The sequence below is a fragment of the Macrobrachium nipponense genome, chromosome 16 (assembly GCF_015104395.2).
Source record: "Macrobrachium nipponense isolate FS-2020 chromosome 16, ASM1510439v2, whole genome shotgun sequence".
NCBI classification, from domain to species: Eukaryota; Metazoa; Arthropoda; class Malacostraca; order Decapoda; family Palaemonidae; genus Macrobrachium; species Macrobrachium nipponense.
This window is the reverse complement of record NC_087209.1, coordinates 27,327,136-27,347,734: the sequence shown is the minus strand read 5'-3', so window position 1 is coordinate 27,347,734 and position 20,599 is coordinate 27,327,136. Positions and strand designations below refer to the sequence as shown.

Sequence of the window (20,599 nt, the reverse complement as noted above, 5' to 3'; positions counted from 1 at the left end):
AGGGGAAAAATACGTATAAAAAACAAGAGTAATGACAATGGTAGTCGTGGAGAATAGAAGTGCGACGGACGATTTGCATAGTCAGCATAAAATAATAAAAATCCAGGGAAAGGTTTAGCTGTGTCACTTCACACTACCACTCTGCTCTGTTCTGCAGGATAACCGGCAGCTGTGAGTTTGGAAATTCCGTGAAAAGTAAATAATTCATTTTATTCTGGAATGCGCTATTCATTTACAGTTTACAACGCTCATAAAATGCAAAAAAGGTTCTGCGATATTTTATGTAAATGTATGGAAAAAAATTACGCCCGTGAAATAAAAAGGGCGGGGGAGGGGGTGGGTGTCAGTGGAATAGGCAGCGCAATTTTCATAGAATATACATGAAATGCTAATCACTTAAAATTGTCCTTTTAACATATAATACTAAAAAATAAAAGCAGAATTTCAATTGCTTCTTTATGAAGGAATTTAAACGCGACATCCTCTTTTACGGGAAGTCTTTGATAAGATGAAAAATACAAACGGGCGAATTAGCATGAGATAATTTATATTACATATACACACACACACACACATATATTATATATATATATATATATATATATATATATATATATATATATATATATATATATATATATATATAGTCTGCGTGTGGATAAAACTGGTAAACGAGAGAGTCGTCACTGCATATAATATTTCCGAACAACAGGATCACAGCAAATTAAATAATTTTGATACATGCATAAATGCATGGAGGGAGGGGAGAAATCTCTACTTTATGTCACAAAGCTCTAGTCTAACCATTAAAACCCCAGTCGTCTGCTCTGGGCGACTTCTAACGAAAATGCTATGTGACATTTCGAGAGCATCTCGAAATCATTCAATAGTTTCTTGGTAGAATCTGGGAATACCGGAGGAATAAATTTCTGAGTAGGTTGCTGGACATATCTGGCAAGCCTCCCTGAAAGTATTCTCTACCAAAGAATGACACAGAATATATAGGCACTCTGAAACCTCTCTATAAATGAAATCTTTTATTCCAAGCATAGTGACCTACACGACACTTACTGCAACCAACTTCAATTTCATGATGACAAAATGATTATTGCTATGGCAAGTTGAATACCTGAACAGGTTTTAAAGAGTTCAAGAAATGCTACAAAACCACTACTGAAAAGCAACATGTGCCTTCACCTTCAAGTTTAAAATTTTTTATTTAAACTTTTATTTGTTGCTTGATTAAATTCTACCCTGATATGTTTGTTCTTTTGCTCTTCCAGTTACGGCTTTTAAGACTTCCTTATCGTAATAATAATAATAATAATAATAATAATAATAATAATAATAATAATAATAATAATAATAATAATAATAATAATAATAATAATTTTAAAGTAGGTAAAAATGGGCCGTTGTCTAATAAGTCACAAGATAAGCGAACTTCAGACTAGGTGAACGGGTAAGATACTGAATTTCAGACTTTAAAAAAAGGAGTTGAAGAATGAGAAACATAACACGAATATCATGCCAGAGACGATGAAAAAATGGAAATATTAGAGTTCGTAGGCTAAAATTGTGGATAAGAACTTTAATACATGAATAGGCTTGAGTTAAATATTAGAATGGAAATGAATTAAAGATGTGCACAATTAAAATTCTTTGTCATTAACTGGGTAGATTCTAGAAATCTCTGCAGCAAGGAACAACCAGAAGTGTGTCGAAAATTTAAAATAAATAATTAAATATAATAAATAAATATGCTAAGACTCCAATTCAAGTTTAAATCTTACAAAGCCCTACAACAAAATGAGCGTAGAATCGTAAAAAATAATAAAACAAACAAATAAATAATTTTTATACGCTAAGGCTCCAATTCAAGTTGAAATCTGACTGAGTCCTACAATAAGATGAGTGTCGAACCCTAGAAAAATTCTGAATAAATAAATAACGAGAAATATGCTAAGACTCCAATTCAAGTTTAAATCTTACAGAGTCCTACAGACTATGAGGATAATGAAGTAACTCAATGAGCTATAATATCACTTAGCTAATTCTGCAAAGACTTCACTGACCCAAATTCCGTCCTAGCCACAGAACGAACACTAGACTCAACGCTCTAGAGTCTAGACCCTGACTCGACTATGGGGATATACTGTATGACGTAAGCAGGCATTGGGAGAGAATCAACGACACGAAGGCGACTTACCTTACGAATGCATAGCCTTTATCTTTGAAGACCCGGATCTCGTGGATCTGTCCGTAAGGCGCGAAAGTTTTCTGCATGAGCTCCTCCGAAAGGCCGTTGGTGATGCCCCCGCAGTAGACGGTGCAGTTTGTAGGTGACGACTGGTTGTAGACGTCGTCGAATGTCAGGGGTTTCTGGTTGGCTGCAAAGGCGAAGGGAGAAGTGAAACGAAAATGAGTATACTCTGCTTTCCCACTTGCTTTGGGTGATTTGAGAAAAATGAAATAAAAAGATAGGTTCACAACACACAATATTGTCAACAATTGTCTTAATGTGTTATGGATGTTCTATAGAAAATGAAACGTGAATATCATAAACTGTTATCAAGAGGATGGAAGAAGACAAAGAGAAAATACTGATGCAACTCTTGGAAATGATAAAAAAATTTATGCCAGCTTAAATCTTCTTTCGTGAACTCTGATGTTATAGCTACTTCAAATTTGCTCTCAAAATCTTCGTGTTATCCAAGTCCATGAATACATTGGGAAAATATCGAATGATTTGTAATCATTTGCCCTACTTTGACTGCAACGAGCAGCGAGCTCAATGACATGGCCAACTCTCGGCCGAAAATCGACTGAAAACTTATCCTCCTTCGAATCTACACATTCCGGTGGAAATTCACGCACACAAAGGTGGCGAACATCAGCTTTGGTCAGGTTACAAACGAAAAAAGCAGATAAAACAAACCATGTATGGTAACTGTCAAATCATATATAAGACGGACCGAGCCGGCCATCTGTCAGTTCCCAAGAAAATCATATCGACACAAAAATTTCGATAGGCTTCAAGATCACTGCTAAATGACCATATGGATAAACAAAAGAGACCTTCTAAAAATGGCCCGTGGAAAGCAACACACACACACACACAAAATCACACACTAACACATACACAAACGCAAATAAGAACAAACAACCCACGCACGTACACCGTATCAGTCACGCCCATATCCTAGTAAGTACGGCCATACGAGGTTTCTCATCAAGGCCGAGAAGCCATCTCGCGAGCACAACCAGCCTCCAAACGCCAGGCCCCTGCGATCGTAAAGCCTTTCCCGCGCCGGGAGGACGATGGCTACAGGCACACACCTGCTGCATTCAGGATCACCTCATCTCCGCAGGTAATATCACTCCCAGCCACTCAATGGCTGTTTCACGGGATTCTTCATTCCTCCCGTCTCACCAACATCACGCTTTTCTACTCTTAATGCCAATCTCATCTTCGCCATCTGCCTTTACTTTTTTTTTCTCATTCAAACACTCACGCCTACATTCTTTTCATAAGTGTTCTGCGTTCTAGTAAGTAAGAGTTTTAATTCACAACAGCTGTCCTTCCCGCTGCAAAATTTTCATAAACAGCAAAAGCAGTCAAAAAACAGATAAAACTGACTTAGACCTAAAAAAAACATTCTGACCCTGTACATTTCACAACCTCAATTCCACGAGGGGGGAGAGACGACCGCTGAGGCCACAATACAAGAAACCGCCAAGAGATCATGATGCACATCTCTATCTCTTGCCCAAGGAGATATTACAGGTCATCGGGAAGGGGAAAAATCAAGAAAAGGATAGAAAAAACAAGAGGAGGGAAAAGGCGAGGGGGGGGGAACAAGAAACAGGATCAGAAGGTAAGAACGTTTCCTGAAGTTTCCTCTTTCTTTCTCACGCACATGAAAATGACAACCAAGGCACAGAAGAGACGAGACGAGACGAGACGAAACGAAACGAGACGAGAGAGGCTTCGATTCGGAAGTGAGAGAGGATGAGAGACTTCGACTCGAGAAGAGTAAGACTTTCTTCTTTCTGTTTTTCTAAGGAGAGAAGAGAGGAGAAACGAAGAGTAGAGAAGAGAGAAGAGAGAGGAGAGGAGAGGAGAGGAGAGGAAAGGAGAGGAACAGGAATCAGGTTGGGGACAAGAATTGAAGCAAAGGAGAAAAAGTGAGCGACGTAGTACTTGTAACATGTAAAAAGAGTTTTTAAAAGGCTGATTTTTCGATTCAGTTATTTAGTCCTAAGCGAGTGTAAGAAAAGTGTTTTTTGTCTTCTGGAACGATTTCATAATTAGGCATCACCATCATCGTAATTAAAAAAAATGAGTCGAAAAAATGAATGAACGTTCAACACAATAATTTACAACACCTCCAGGGTTGAAATGTACTCATTTGATACAGCATAAATATAACTAAATCTGCTGGGACTAGAGTTGCAAGAGGGAGGGATATAATCTTTCGAGTTTATTTTGAGTGTTATGTTTATTACCGTTATCATCATCATCATCATCATCATCACCAGTCATCACTTTTTAACATTTCATTAAGATGTTTATCTTTGCATTTAATATCTTCATTTTCTTTAGATGAAATGGGGATAAGAAAAGGGGATGACATGCTTTGGATTTTACATTATGCAGATATATATATGACTCAATAAAAGATATTTTAACATGTGGTCTTACATTCAAAAGAAATAATGCCAACAAAGGTTAATTTTTTTTTCTTTTTTTTGGAAGGAGCGAGGCCTACGGTTACTGCTTACCACAATAATATATGTATATAAATAAATGAGAAAAATCATAAAATCTCTGCACATAAAAAAAGGAGAGTGAGGTAACCGGATGTTGAAAAAAAGTATATAAGATCTGAAGACGTTATTATATCCGCATGCTAAAACAAATTTTATTTATATGCAAGCATTGCATATGCGGCTTTTGATGTTTGGTCTCGTCAGCACCCGTCTCTCAAATGTATATATATAAATATATAATATTTTATATATATATTTTGTGTATTTATATATATATAAGATTAGTTGAAATCCATGCAACTATAAATAATCCGGATTGTGTGTATATATCGAATGGAATGTTGTAAGTCGAAATGGGTCCATACGCTGGTTAAAAAAAAAGAAAAAAAAAATTGAAAAACAACAACAAAACGTCTGGACCTTTTTGGGGTATGGATGAAAAAAGGGGAATCGTGGACGTGGGGTCAAAAATAGGGAAAATGGGGGTGGCTGGTGGAGGGGGCACTTTTTTCCTCTGAAATACTTCCACGGGGGATAAGCTAGGTCATCAAGGACAACGTAAGGAACCAGTGAAGGGTAGAAAAATAAAAAGCAAGCACAAAAAAGAGAAAGGAAGACTCGGTAAAAGGTATAATTAGGAGAGAAAATAATAATGTAAAAAAAAGTGAAATAAAAAACAGACTTACATAACATTCACACGGATATCCCTCCAAACGTCGCTGAAAGAGTCAGAAGGTCTTCAATTGTAGGACCCAATCTTTGAAAATATTCCTTGTGGCATCAATCACAACAAACAACAGCAGAAGCATCAACGGCAGCGGCAATTAACAAGTAGCTACAACATTACTCTTTGTTTTTTTATTCTATTTTCAGCAAAAATAAATTGTATATCTAAACCTTATATCTTGAAACAAAATGATTGTTAACAATAAAGCAAATGGATTCTTTATGTTATGAATATGAAAATTTGCAAAGGCATTTTTCTTTCAAGATACAAATATTAAGTCAAGAGTGTAATAAGTGAAATCAATACAGAATAAAGTGCATATTGATGTAATTCAACAATAAAATAATCGCTCTTAACAATAATGTGGAATGTGTATCTTACATGTACATGACATCACACACCTGAAATATATTGAATTCTTTTTACGACTAGTACTAAAACACCCGAAGGATACAGAGGTTGAAGGCTTTGGTGTTTGTTGAAGGCTATGAATATATCCTCATGATAAATTTGCGTATCTGCTCACTCATCAACCCTCATGCTTTCACCATCAACATGATACAAGCAAATCAGTCATTCGATCAACCATGAAGACAGGAGTCAAATTTCACGACAGATTATGACGTTGACAATTTGCATCTGCCAGATCTACCTCTTACTTCTTGTACTACAGATTAAATTGAATGAATATGAAAATACATCTGCAGGTTACCTCGGTGCCACTTCAACTATTGATTGAAAGTTCCTCTCTTTGTCTTTCAATTGGACGGTAGATCAAAAACAGACATAAATTTATGAAAGTTCTTAGGTTTTTGCCCTTTTCCATACAGGGGATTTATCACTGCATAAATCAATCATATACCTAAATAATGTATAGAGCTTACTACAGTATCGCTACTAATACCGAACATTTACTATGGTCTCGGTATTTAAGAATCAAAACAGTCTATTTCTTCACTAATGAAAAACTACAGAGATTTTTGTGGGTATCAACTCATGGCTGCTGTCAACGTATTGCACTTGATGACAGCCCTTTTCATTGGAAATACAACAGTTTTCCACAATCTTTCATATTCTCCATGCAATTAAGAATGGAGCCAGGTGCAATCTGATAACTATACAGTCACTGAATTACGTTATGTACCATAATGTCCATCATGAAGGCAATCGAATATACATTATCAATACACTAGTAAGCGTTTTTGGACGATGACGGAATTACATTAAATGTACTATGTGGAATGCCTGCTAAACGCCAAGTTGAATACCGAAGAAAGTTCTATCTGGTTATGTGCAATAACGAGGTTTTTACAGTTTACACAATTGTTATTCGACTTTTGAAAAAGAATAAAAAATATCAGTTCACACAAGTTAAAACGTCAGCAGTTGTGATAAGCATAATTATTCAGTCGATAACCGTATTCATTTACGAGCATGCATGACGCTGCCAGCGACAAAATCAGCGCAAAAGCAAGTTATAAATATTAACACTCAGTACCTGCTCGTGTATACACCACGCTCGGATATTTTTGAGGTGGATGCAAATGGGGGCTGCTTTCAGCGAAACGCAGAGTATAATAATGGCGCTTCCATTAAAATGACTATAAGCCACAAATGAGGAAGGAGAATGCCGCTTCTTAAACTCTTGTTTAAAAATGGGTTCTAAAGCTACTGCATATGATAAGTTAAGAAGGTACGAGTACGTAGGAAAAAAAAAAGGGACAAAATTCCGCCTACTTGTTGGTTTGACGCGCAGAGGCGTGGTTGGACGCAGTCATTAGGCTAAGGAAATGGAAACTAATAACGTCAAGAAATGAGGGACAAAAGGTGGGGAGGCGAGAGGAAATGGAGATGGAGGAAAAGATGTCAAGAATATTTAGTAGAAAAAAAAAATGAGGAGGAACATGTAGGGTAGGAAAAGTACAACCTTTTCATATAAATGCAGGTCTACTACCTTCTTCTTCTCTTCCATTTCATCCGGCCCCTTTCATTTCGGCGTTTGTCTATTTCTTTTCCTTCCTTCATCTGCTTACTTATCCATTCTTTTGTGTCCCACGGAAACCGAGAGGTCCCTAGATCGTCTTCTCCGTCGCAATGGAGTTCCCCCTTATCCTGATAATGGGAAACGTCAACGACGGACAAACAAATGATTACGGATGGCGAGAGCCTCCCCCTCCTTCCCCACCCACAAATCTATCCCACATCCCCGACCAAGCAACCCCACCCCGCTTCCCCTTCTCTTCGCGCCATCCTTCAGACGGCCGGCTATGATGACGAAGGAGGCACCTTATGGTGTCTACCTTGTGGCAGTTCTAGCTACGAACGGCCATTGACGCTGATATCATGCGTAATTCGTGTCTCGTGGTGTGTGTGCGGATCATCAGAGAGAGAGAGAGAGAGAGAGAGAGAGGGAGAGAGAGAGAGTTTCTCGGTGTCAATAGGCACACAATATAATGAAGCCTTTAAGATGACGTGAGTGAGACTGAGGCAACACGCACAGTTTCGTCATGGATACCAAGTCTAAAGCTATTCCAAGCAATTTAATACAGCAGACTTGTGGGAGGATATTTGTGTAAATTCTATCAACTTCCACTTTGAGCTAAACTCGCTATACAAATACAGTTCGCTTTGGGTTTCTTATGAACTTATGGACAATTTTCTCTCAATATATTCTCGGTGGAACAATTCGAAATGTTCAAGGTTTCGCATTTCCATGGGCTTCAAAACAAACACAAGGAACTATATTTTTTGGTGATTGTAAAACAATGGGTTTCCTGACTAGACTAAAGAACAAAGACGCAACTAGTTCCGCAGTTGTCCGTACAGGTCCGCTTATGAAGTTCGTCTTGAAACCGTAACGTTGCGGGAATCCAATTATTGTTTTTGAAGTCTTACTCCTCACAGATGTAGGTCATCAGTCGGTGCTCGGAATAATAGTTCCGAAAATACAATAGCGATCTGGGATAAAAAGAAGTTACTGGAAACTGAATTTCTGTTTTGAGTCCATGATTTGTTTTTAGTCCAGATGGAATTAGACACTCTTAATTGCAAAATTTTCCCAGTGCCTCGAAAGCCAACTTTCGTGCAACTTTTATCAATTCGTATTCCAGTCACAGCAACGAACCGAAACTTGAATATACGAAGACCATATATTGGGGACATTTGAAAATTTGCAATATAGACGGAAGCTAATTTCATAAGCTCGAATGTGAAATTATTTATGGCAATAGGCAGAGAAGCAAAAATTAAACGAAGGCCATTTATCTGGAACATTTAAAATGATTTCGATACATTGCGGAAGCTATTTTCATAAGATTTGATGCGAAACTTAGCACGGCAGCCTTCCGTTTTCTAAATCTTGCCGTTTTAACAAAACATATTTTCAAAAGTAATGAAAAATGCGCGCAAACGGTAAACAATCTGAATGGCTTCATCAAGACTTCTGCTCAAGTATGCTCGGAATCTGGTTCAGCAAGATCGAATAGCAGTTATCGTTCAAACCAAGGACCATCAACACTGAGGTATTTGGCAAGACCAACTAAGACCGAGATTTACCATGACCTATCTAATCCTCCTGAAGGCGGAACTAATGCCTTTAGCAGCAAGTTACAAAAGTGAAGCCACCGAAACTTCTGTAGGTGCATTTCTAGCCTAGTGCATTTCCAACTGCAACGTCTTGTAGCATTTATATTTATTGATATTTTTTTATCTTTTCCATTTTGGAATTGTTGCATCATCGTTATCATCATCATTATGATAACTTTTAGCGATAATTACAGATCGAGTCACTTTTGAGGTGAACATGAAATCAAACAGGTGCATTTGGGAGACGATCACAGTAAGCCCTGCCCTCGCCCCCCCCCCCTCACCCCCGCCCTCGTTAATTCTGAAGTTTGGAAGGGGATGGGGGAGACCTAATACCGCAGACTAATCTGTATAGACCGCCACAACACCGGAGATTGAAACACATGAGCATGTAATGCCTTGTAATTAGACACTTGACGGAAGGCGGGGGACCTTTTCGCAAAATATAGCTCACGCTGACCAAAAGTACTTTTCGTCTATGCCTCGGTATAGCAGGTGGGTGTCTCTGCGACTCTATGATTAATTTTGATATACAAATGCTCGTTGATATTTGTAAATATCGATTATTTATTTTCCAATCTCCTCACTGTTCCTTATATTCATTCATCTTTTCTTCCTATTTGGCACACACTAATTCGTAGATTGTATACGAAAATTCTCTCTCTCTCTCTCTCTCTCTCTCTCATATACGAGGAATGACCATCTCCAAACAATCGTATTGGTTTAATCAATTGCCAGAACGCTGGACGCCGATTCCATAATGTTTAGCTATCAGCCCACAGAGCGAAGAATTAGACAATCACAACTTTGATCAGTTCCTATACGGATACACGAAGAAAAAAAAAGTCCTCTAAAAGAAAAGGAAATAAATTGAACAAAGCGACACAAAACTTCTCGGTGGAAAGGCAAGAAGAGGAGAAGGCGACACAAGCAAAACAGCACAGGAATGCACGAAGCTACATACAGGTGGCAACACGCCCTTGTATGGAGTGTATCCGCCATAGATCTCACCCTACATCCAGTTTCATACATGAGAAATGGATCCGGATTCCCACGGGAACCTTCAAGCCGATGTGTTCAGGTACCGACACTGCTAAACAACACACAAGGCATTTTCTTGTTGGGGACTCAACAGATGGCAGCACCGGCAATACTCTTTACAAATCGTAAGCACAGCGCCTGCTGTCATTAATGAAGTTTATTTCATGGTTTCTCCCAGAAACTGAACGAATGCATGAACAAGGGACATCAAAAGGCCATGCTCTATTCGCACGAATGGCAGTGATCTACCGAAAGTTTCGCTCTATAGTTTGTCCATCAACGGATTAAGTGCCATGCAACTTCTTGAGGTCAGTTCCAGCATGACATTTTTTGGTTTACAAAATGAGAAAGATATATTAAAAGTTTGTTACTTTCGGTTTATTTTGTATAAATATTAATTCAACCGTTCAACTGCGCGAGAGTGAAATCATACTTTCTGAATCTGCAAGACAAGACTTGCCAGAACTATTCTTGGTTGACAACTTCACAAAGATACATAAAAAGTTTATTACCTTCTGCTCATTTTGTATAAATATTAATTCAGCCGTTCAACTGCACAAGAGTGAAATCATGCTTTCAGAATCTGCAAGACAAGATTTGCCAGAACTTTTCTCAGCAACTCGTACTCTTCTAAACTATGTGAAATAATTAATATTTAGAGAGCATATAAATATGTCACATAATAATGCATACCCTCGAGACTGACAGAATTTTACCAATAAATCAGAACGAATCGATGCCTACTATACAACCGACAGAAACCGCCGGGCTGAAATCGACTCGACATCATGGCAGCAAAGCTCGCTAAGTACGAAAATCCATTTCCTACGACTTGATGAATACCTGCCCGTCGTGTGCCAAATCTTTATGCTCCAGGAACCAACCAAATTGGCAGTGGCTTTACAGTTCAAAGTCTTAAAATGTAACGCACGCGAAGCTGACTGATAACTAGACAGCTTACAGATAAAATGTTTCCACGTCAATGACAACGGCTCGAGCGCGTGCGAGTCAAAGCAAGGAATCAATATGGCCGGTCCATAAAAACATGTCTCGTGATGACGAGGTAAGAAATCCTGATTTAATAAGCGAAGTCTCTGAGGACCGGAGAAATGGCTAAGGTAGGTAGGTAGGTAGGAAGGTAAGTAGGCAGGTAGGTAGGTGGGCTGGCGGGTGTCGGGTAATAAGCAATGACTGGGGACGCATTTTGGAGGGTGGAAGCTCATAACGGGGAAATGTTTCTAATTCTACGTGGTGCCACGATGATCAGACTAGGATTTTCATGCTTTTGCTATTAATGAGCCGCTAAAAACCATAAAATGCTGCAATACAGTAACAACCCACTTCAAAAGATAAAATGTGCAAAATATGATAGTGCAATAACAAGGGACGCGGCGATAATCAACTTTCCCGAGGAGCACGAAGCTAAACGAAAGACAGATCTAACAGGAAACAGACGCGGCGGCGTACGTAATACAGCAGAGTGAAGCAATGCAAAGGAAAATGGTACAAAGCGGAATTAAAGCAAGGCGTAGCCCACCCACCCGGCCTCCCTCCCTCCTGGGTCGCTCTTTGGGCAAGTCTGGCCTATCATGACTACAGTGAGCGTATGCTTGCAGGTTCAACTTAATAGCTGCGACCTAATACAATGGTAGAAGTGCATGGGGGGGGGGGGGGGACTTAATCCGTGACTCGACCTTACTTTAATATATAATGTACAAGACACGACATCCCAGAGGGTAGCTGGCACACACAGGTGGCTACTTTAATCTTTGGAAATTTCTGCGAGGAAGTGCGGCGGTCTCCGCTGTAATTATCTCCTCGAAGATTGGGAGTTTATACGAAGTTCTTTCTCTTGAATCGAGCTATATTTACGCTTGTTATAAATATTGATAAGTATATCTTTGCGTCGCGTGGGTGTAATCTCGGAATCAAATGCAAAATATCAACGAGGTGCTGATTAAGAAAGTAAAAATCTTTCTTATATATGCCATACTATTTTGGATATCAGGGATATAACTACAGCCCCCCCAAAAAATAAATAAAAATAAGTAAATAAATAAAAACTTCAATGATTACAAACCAATGGAGCCAGTGCAATGGAGTTAGAATAGGGAGGGAACCATCAAATGAAATTATTATAACTTGAAATTTACCAATCCTTACTGAAAGCATATTCAGCTGCTGCTTCATATAAGTGACTCACTAGTGCTATTTAACGATTATGTCATTGATGTTTACCCTATAGTATTCTTTTCCAAATGATAAGTCATATGTATTCAGAAAATATGTATGATAAATTCGTAAAGTATCTAAATCTACGGGCATAACCAGCCCGGTTTCAGGGAATCCCTTTTCACCCTGACCCTCTTCAGAGAGGGGGAGGTAGGATGAAAGAAACCCCATTGTAAACCATTTAGGGGTCCCCACTATAACCCTGCCAAGTTTCATGCCCATCGGACCAGCCGTTTGGCCGTGATTGAATGACAGACGGACGGACAAACATAACGCCCATTATATATGTCTGCACTTCTATTAAGACACTAATAGAGGCGAAGGAGATCGGACTGGCAATGACTGTAACTCACAAGGTCTATAGAATAATTCTATAGACGTTGGTAATACAAAAAGGCAAGAGGAGTTTTCCCGACCTAGTATTTTACAATGAAAAAATGAGAGACAAGAAAATAAATCCAGCTGGGGAATGAGGAAAGCGGAACACAAAAGCGCATGCGCTGAATCCTTTAGGTGAGCAAGACACTTCCACGTTTTTATGAAAATTTTCGATAGGTTAATCGAACTGGCGTCTACAAATCAAAGGTCACAGACGCATAAATTCCATCAGGACAGGAACAAAAACGAGAGAGAGAGCGAGAGTAGAAAAATATAAAAGAAAATTACTATGGCACTGTATGAAAAAAGTTGGCATTGAAGAGTAATACTTGAAGGTGCTTCAAGAAGATATGTAAAGAGACTGAATAGCAAATACAAGGGTAGAGGGGGTAGGGGGCGGCAGGCAGGAGAAGTAGGGGTGAAAGTGGGAGGGGTTTAGAAGACGGAAGGGAAGGAGGGAGGGGAAGGGGGACAGAAAAAGGGGTAGGGGAGCACACGCCGAACGCCACAAGAGTGTCTGCTTTATGACACAGTAAAAGGAAAAAAAAAAAAACCTTCTGCAAATGACCGACTTCCTCGAAGGCTCCCTTTTACGACCTACAGCCGCAAGTGACTATTTACTTTTTCTTTTCCATTTCTTTATAAAGTCACTCTTAAGAGGAGATCCAGCGGGCGCCGTTATTACTGGGAAGCGTTTTTGTGTGTGCGTGTGTGTGTGTGTGTGTGTGTGAGAGAGAGAAAGAGCTAGAGCGAGTGAAGTTCAGCTCGCACTCTCTCATGTCTGGTGGAAAATATGTACGCAACTATATTATGTTAACAGAGGAGCATCAGAATGCATGATCCCTCGAAAGGCCCTGTAGATACCTCTCGTATACATTTGCATACATCGTCAGCGTTAATGTGTGTGTGAACACACATCCACGAATAATGACGTCAGAAGAGCCACATCATATTTGCGACTACATTCACATTAAAGACGCGAAAAGACAGATGATTTATGCCACTCGTAACGACATAAACAATCACGATTTCTGGGTAGGGTCTCACGGGACGCTGCAGTGTAACTACTGTTAATAATTCCCAGGCTTTAGCCTTTATAACACTACATTATTTACGCTACATTACGGCTGTATTGTATTGCATGGCGGACCGTCATTATATCACAGCCATAAAATAAACTTGAGAGGATGCTAATGGATGCAATATTTTATATTCATTTTTTTTGGGGGGGCGACGGTTCTCAAATAGAATGTGGAAAATCATCCGATCTCACTATTGGCTTACAATTATGCTAGTAAGAGGTTTTATATTATATATATATTATATATATATATATATATATGATATAATATATATATATATATATAATATATATATATATATATATATTATATATATATTACATATATATATATCTATATATTATAAGATAATTATAAGTATATAATCTTACTATATACGTATTCTTTCTTACTAGATATATATATATATATATATATATATATATATATATATATATATATAAATATAAAAAATAGTTAATCAGATACAAACTTTCGTCACGACAAGCCGGGATAAAAGGTGAGCAAAAAGAATTGCACTTTAATTTACTAAGTCTGAAATGAACTAACTACACAATATAGCGCTTCCATGAAATCATGTCAACTCCAGCCCTACGCACAATTCCTCTTTCTTTTTATTTCAGTCGTGTGTGTGTGTGTGTGCGCGCATATGTGCGCGTTTATGTGTGTGCACGTCTATGCGTGTGTGTATGAACGTGTGTGTGTGCATAGTGAGTGTGTATGTGTGTTCTTAAGAACGAATGAATAAATTAGATTAAAAGTGAAGACGACATTCATCGGGCAATTGCCTTTAGATGGAGAGCTTTTGGCTGACATCACTGACTGTGGTTGGAGGAATAGCTCGAGAATGAACCAACAGAATTTGACGAAAAAGCGCGAAAGCATTCGAAGCGTGCCCCATAATGAACAAGAGGAACCTCTGGGTGACACCCATGAAGATCTGACGATGCCGTAATGGAAACTTCGCGTTTTCTCATTCAAGAAATTCCTACCTTCTTGAGCTAGGTCTAGCTTACGAAAATAAAATGATAAAAACACTACATATACACAGACAGTAGTCGAAGAAACACATACTAGATATTGCAACCCGAATGGGAACCAGAACACTAAAATGGAAACAGACTCACAATTTCATAAAACGGAAAACCAAGCAAATATCTAATGGGAAAAAATGTAGACAGGCAAACAATGACTTTCAACTTTTCGATCAAAGTTGTACCGACATTAGACCAAATTTACTTTCGGGAACAAGTTATGAAAAACGAAGTCTTGAGAGAGAGAGAGAGAGAGAGAGAGAGAATTACTATATAGTTTGCAAACTAGCGTGATTAAAGCACGATAGTAGGAAGCCCCAGAAATGAACAAATAAAAATCTCTGAAACCCAAAGACTTGCAGACTTTCCAACCGAGCACAGCGCGTGAAGCAATCGCTGTTTGACAGAATTCGAAGCAACTGAGCAACAACAGCAACTCCAGCGTGTGGAGCAGTTTTACAGAGTTCGGAGCAACTGAGCAACACCGAACCTCTAAACGGCACGGAGACAGACGGGATCGTATTGACGAATTTATGAAAGGGGGGCGCTGAATAAATCACGACTTGGAACGAAGGTGAATAGAGGATTAAATTAGTGAATAAGAGAAAGAACTCCCTGTGGGGAGCGGAGAGAGAGAGAGAGAGAGAGAGAGAGATTAAATTAGTGAATAAGAGAAAGAACTCCCTGTGGAGAGAGAGAGAGAGAGAGAGAGAGAGAGAGAGAGAGAGAGAGAGAGAGATTAAATTAGTGAATAAGAGAAAGAACTCCCTGTGGAGAGAGAGAGAGAGAGAGAAATATTACTGGATAAAAGAAAGAATTTCCTGTCGGTGAGGAAGAAAAAGGAGAGAGAGAAAGAGAGAAATTAAATTAGTGAGTAAGAGAAAGAACTCCCGTGGGAAGCAGAGAGAGAGAGAGAGAGAGAGAGAGAGAGAGAGAGAGAGAGAGAGAGAGAGAGAGGTTCTCGTAAAAAAAATGGCAGCGTCCGACTTCCTCACATCACTAATAATTAAAAGCCACTCAACTCGCCATCCTTTATACCACACTGCTTCGCTGTAAATATATCTAAACGACAAATCAATCTCGGAGACTTAGTATATGGCGCTCGACAACTTCCTCGAAGCAATTAATATTCCGATCGTTCTCGAGCCGGTAGAGAAATACATAATATATTTAGTTTGCAACAGCTTTCGTCTAACAGTAGTTGGCTTTCTTGATTTACTAGACTAAAGGGATAAATAATTTCACAATAGAGTTCTGTCAATGTGACGTTGCGGGATTTTAATTGACTTTTACCGATTGTTAAATGAAGATCGTTTTTTTTTTTCCCGAAGCTCAGTACTGTACTTATTTTGCACTCGAAGCTTTATGAACAGCTGTTTAGTCAGCTATTAAACCTATTTCTCAAATGTTTCAGACTTCATTAAACATGGTAAATATTATATTACAATGAAGATAATATCCTCCACGTATATACGCCGAGTTTATTTCTTTTGGTCTGTGTGACATCGTCTTTGCGCCTGCTGACATCTTCCGCAAATAAATGAGGACTCCATTCACGATCAGGAAAGATAAAGAAAAAAAAAAGAGAGACCAAAACCATGTTCATATTTCCTAAGCTTCAGGCATATTCATATAAAAGAGTCGAATATGGCATTGTTTTCTTAATTATAAAAACAAGGCCACTGTATGTGAAGCGGTAATGAAGATTATAATTTCAAAAGCGAGTATTCCTTTAGATTGTCCAGAAGAGAGAGAGAGAGTTTAGAGATTGGAGATCCGAGAGAGAGAGAGAGAGAGAGAATTGCACCTAACCCCAGTTCCAAGCACATTTAAAAATAAGATTCGTAATGGAAGCTATTTAAAGTCATAAAAAGCTTAAAACGGGGAGTAACGCCTTGCAACGACACCTACCATTGCGGCTTAACTAATTTCTAAATGCAAATTCAACACAAGGCACAACACCACCAGCTACATCATCCACGGGTGGGGGACAAGTGGGGGGGGGGGGACGTGGGGGGCAACGGGTGGGGGGTGGTGGGGAAAGGGACCCCATGGGTGGTGTGTTAGGGGGACAGGGCCCCCTCCACCCTTCCCTCCCCCCTCAACACTATACCACAGCAACCCACAATGTTGTCTGGTTTTATGGAAGGACAGCACTAATGTGAGGGCAGAGCCAGCCTGCCTCGCCTTGCATTCTTCTCTCTCTCTCTCTCTCCTCTCTCTCTCTCTCTCTCTCTCTCTCTTGACCTGTCTCCCCTTTTCTGTGGTGTTTTTGTGTGTTTAACTGTGTAAGTCCAACATTAATATTTTTTGTTATTCTATTTGGATAGCTCCCAGGTGAATTTATTCATGTATTACACGGTGCATGTGTGTGTGTATATATATATATATAGATATATATATATATATATATATATATATATATATATATATATATATACACACACACACACACATACTGCGCAGCACATCAAGAATGCATGTATCCTAGTGTTTGAGCGCGCGTGCTAATTAATCCATATGGAAAAGAAGACGCATTAATTAAAACATCTCCCCCCCTCTCACTATTTGTTATTTTCCTTCTGAACAAACCCAGGCATTCCTGGCAAAGGAGTCCACAGTATATTAGGCTGAGCCTGTTGACAAAGGCAATGGCTGGATCATAATAAAACCAGAATATCTGCATACATAAAGATGTCATTCACGACTTTGTGTGTGCTTATGAATATGCTAATAATGGTGTGTGTGTGTGTGTGTGTGTGTGAGAGAGAGAGAGAGAGAGAGAGAGAGAGAGAGAGAGAGAGATACAGTAGATATGTTGAGTTGAACACCATATTAGTATTCATCTCGTATTTAACAAGGATGAGAAAACTATTTGCTGTTTTAACTTTGATAAACTGTTCCTCTCTCTCTCTCTCTCTCTCTCTCTCTCTCTCCATTTACGGACGATGCCTGTCGATACTGCATTCGGAATGAAACGTCACTAAAAGAATAAAATCATAAACACCAGAGAGCGAGAAAACTAAAGGACATAAACTTCCCCCGGTGGCATCGCGCTACATTACAACACATGGCAAAAATACGTCTTTATTTGGCGAAATGTTTGTCATCGAGATTAGGTGGGAATTCCTTGAGGTATTTAAGGCTATTTGTCACGCATCGGAAGGAAGTTCGGGTTTGCTTCGAGTCTATTTCCGAGAGTGTGTTTACGACAAATACGTATGTTTTGGGTCTGGTAGTTACTCTGCGTGTTGGTATGAGAGAGAGAGAGAGAGAGAGAGAGAGAGAGAGAGAGAGAGAGAGAGAGAGAGAGAGAGAGAGAGAGAGAATTATTAATTGCAAGTTAGCGAAAATTTAGACTGTATTGTCATTCAAGCCTTCATTACAACCATCAGTATCAACAGTAAATTTGAACGACATTTCAAAAATTCTTCACAAACATTCACCGACTAATGCTTCCGATCATATGCTTGCATAGGGGATGAGGTTGCTTGACTCATGCCTTTGTCTGCAGTGATGGTGTAGGGGGGGTGGGGGAACCGAGTGCTGATGGCTTTGCTGTATAAATATTTGTGTTTTTTATATAAAAAAGTTTACTATTTTTCTCTCTACTTTTTAATTTTCATCACACTTTAAGTCCACTGTGGACGCGCTTCATTTTCATTTCATTATAGATATGTGTGTGATTGTATATATATATAATATATATATATATAATTATAATATATATTATATATAATATATGCATGTGTGTGTATATTCACGTGCACACACAAAATCGATGCAGAAATAAATGTACCGAAGCAACGACAGAGCAAAAAACGAAGCAGGTTTCTCACCCACAAAATCATGACGACCCATCAATACGGCGCACTAAGTTAAATGAAATGCTACTACGGCGCCGAGACACCTCCCCGGCCCCCGTGAGGAAGGTCGGCCACAAAGAAATCGCAAACACGAAAACGAAAAGGGAATAAGTGCGAGGAAACACGCAATCTCCCGCTACAGAACTAATTATTGCATAGATGATGAGCGGCGCACGAAGGTAGCGAGCGCTACGCCCGCACTCGGCCGAAGGTAGTGGAAATGGCGGGAAGAGACGGAGCACCACAAGGCGAGCGGTTGGAGACCAAATTGTGTCTCCACTGCGGTCGTGTGCGAACCACGACGTTACTTATGCACGCGGGCATGAATCGAATCATTGTACCGGGTGTTGATTTGTGTTCTCGACAAATACAGACTCGTAACTTAAAATTCTATTCGAGAAATATGAATAAGCTGTTCATTTTAATTTTAAAAAATCTCCAATTTCAATACTTCTCAGAAAGGAGAGGTCATGGCCAAAAGAAATAGTAATCTCGTACCCATTTATAGCAAATTACACTAAGTGTAGACAGCCCACGCAATACGCTTTCTCTTGCGAATAGTAGGAAGCTACCTTTTTCTTTAGATATCAGGGACAACAAACGAAAAGGCTTCCATGGCGACAAGCCGTCTATCTGCTTTCACCCATTTCATTAAAAATCTCCACCTAAACACACAGACACAAAAAGACTAACATGAAAACCTAACATCCTTTCTATTTCTGAGGTCATCATACAAAGCTCATCGCAGAAAGCTCAAACGTACGAATTGGCTCGAGCTAAAACACTTCGGGACGAGTTAATGTTTATAATCAAGAGAGAGAGAGAGAGAGAGAGAGAGAGAGAGAGAGAGAGAGAGACGACCTTATTTGGGAGCTATTATCTGCATTCTCTATGGCGATTCACAGTCGAGCGAGTTTCCGAAAGTTACAAGGTTTAAAATGACGGTTCCCAATATTCCGGAACGAACGTCCTGGGCGACGATCGGCAGGAAACAAATTCCAAATGATGTCGATTGAGAACCGAGCGAAACTCTGCGAGAAATGAAGGACGCCACCGTCTGGCCAGGGTAGAGAGAGAGAGAGAGAGAGAGAGAGAGAGAGAGAGAGAGAGAGAGAGAGAGAGAGAGAGACTTGGGCGAACCTATATCACACAAGGACGGAATTCAGACTCCGAACTTATCAAATGACTGGGGGTAAGTCATGGCGGGAATGAGCGACGTACACGATTTATTCGCTTACGAATTCAGAGTAAAAATGAAGATCTAAGACTAATTCTCCCGTCATGGCATACGTACAAATTACAACACAATCAAATTCGTTCGTACGAAGGGTATTACGATGCCGTGACCATACAGAGACAAGGAGCACAAAAGAAAAACGTATAGCGTAGAATTCCCTCTCCTTCCGTAACGCTGCTATTAAAACAAGACCAACTTTTTAAAAAATATCCTCATGAATCTTCTGTCAGAAAGAAAGACAAGGTAACATGGAATCGAATAACAACCCTTTGATTCACCCGAGGCTCAAAAAAAAAAAAAAAAAAAAAAAAAAAAAAAAAAAAAAAAAAAAAAAAAAAAAAAAAAAAAAAAAGTGCGACTACAGACAGGTGAAAATCGGTACGCGTGGTCGCGATAAAACCGATCACGACAAGTGAGAGAGAGAGAGAGAGAGAGAGAGAGAGAGAGAGAGCTGAGAGGGGGGAGAGTTGCCGTCAGCCGCCACCAAAACGCTATGGTGGACCAAAGTAATCTAATAAAAATTTACCTCAGAGCTTGCAAACGCGTATAGCAGCGGCACAAGTTACACAGCCACTAGTGTTTGGCAATCAATTATGCAGTGGCAACCCCTGCACACGTACGAACCCTAAGCTTACCCCCTCCCC

General features: G+C 39.4%; 1 protein-coding gene across 3 annotated transcripts in view; it reads right to left on the bottom strand.

The window, feature by feature from the left end:
* Window positions 1-20,599, bottom strand: part of LOC135195617 (cytotoxic granule associated RNA binding protein TIA1-like) — a 237,059-nt gene that overhangs the window by 24,054 nt on the left and 192,406 nt on the right. For all 3 annotated transcript variants that reach the window (XM_064221955.1, XM_064221957.1, XM_064221956.1), the window contains exon 4: window positions 2,210-2,390. In XM_064221955.1, the coding sequence (XP_064078025.1) occupies window positions 2,210-2,390 (181 nt within the window). The remainder of the gene's footprint in view (window positions 1-2,209; window positions 2,391-20,599) is intronic.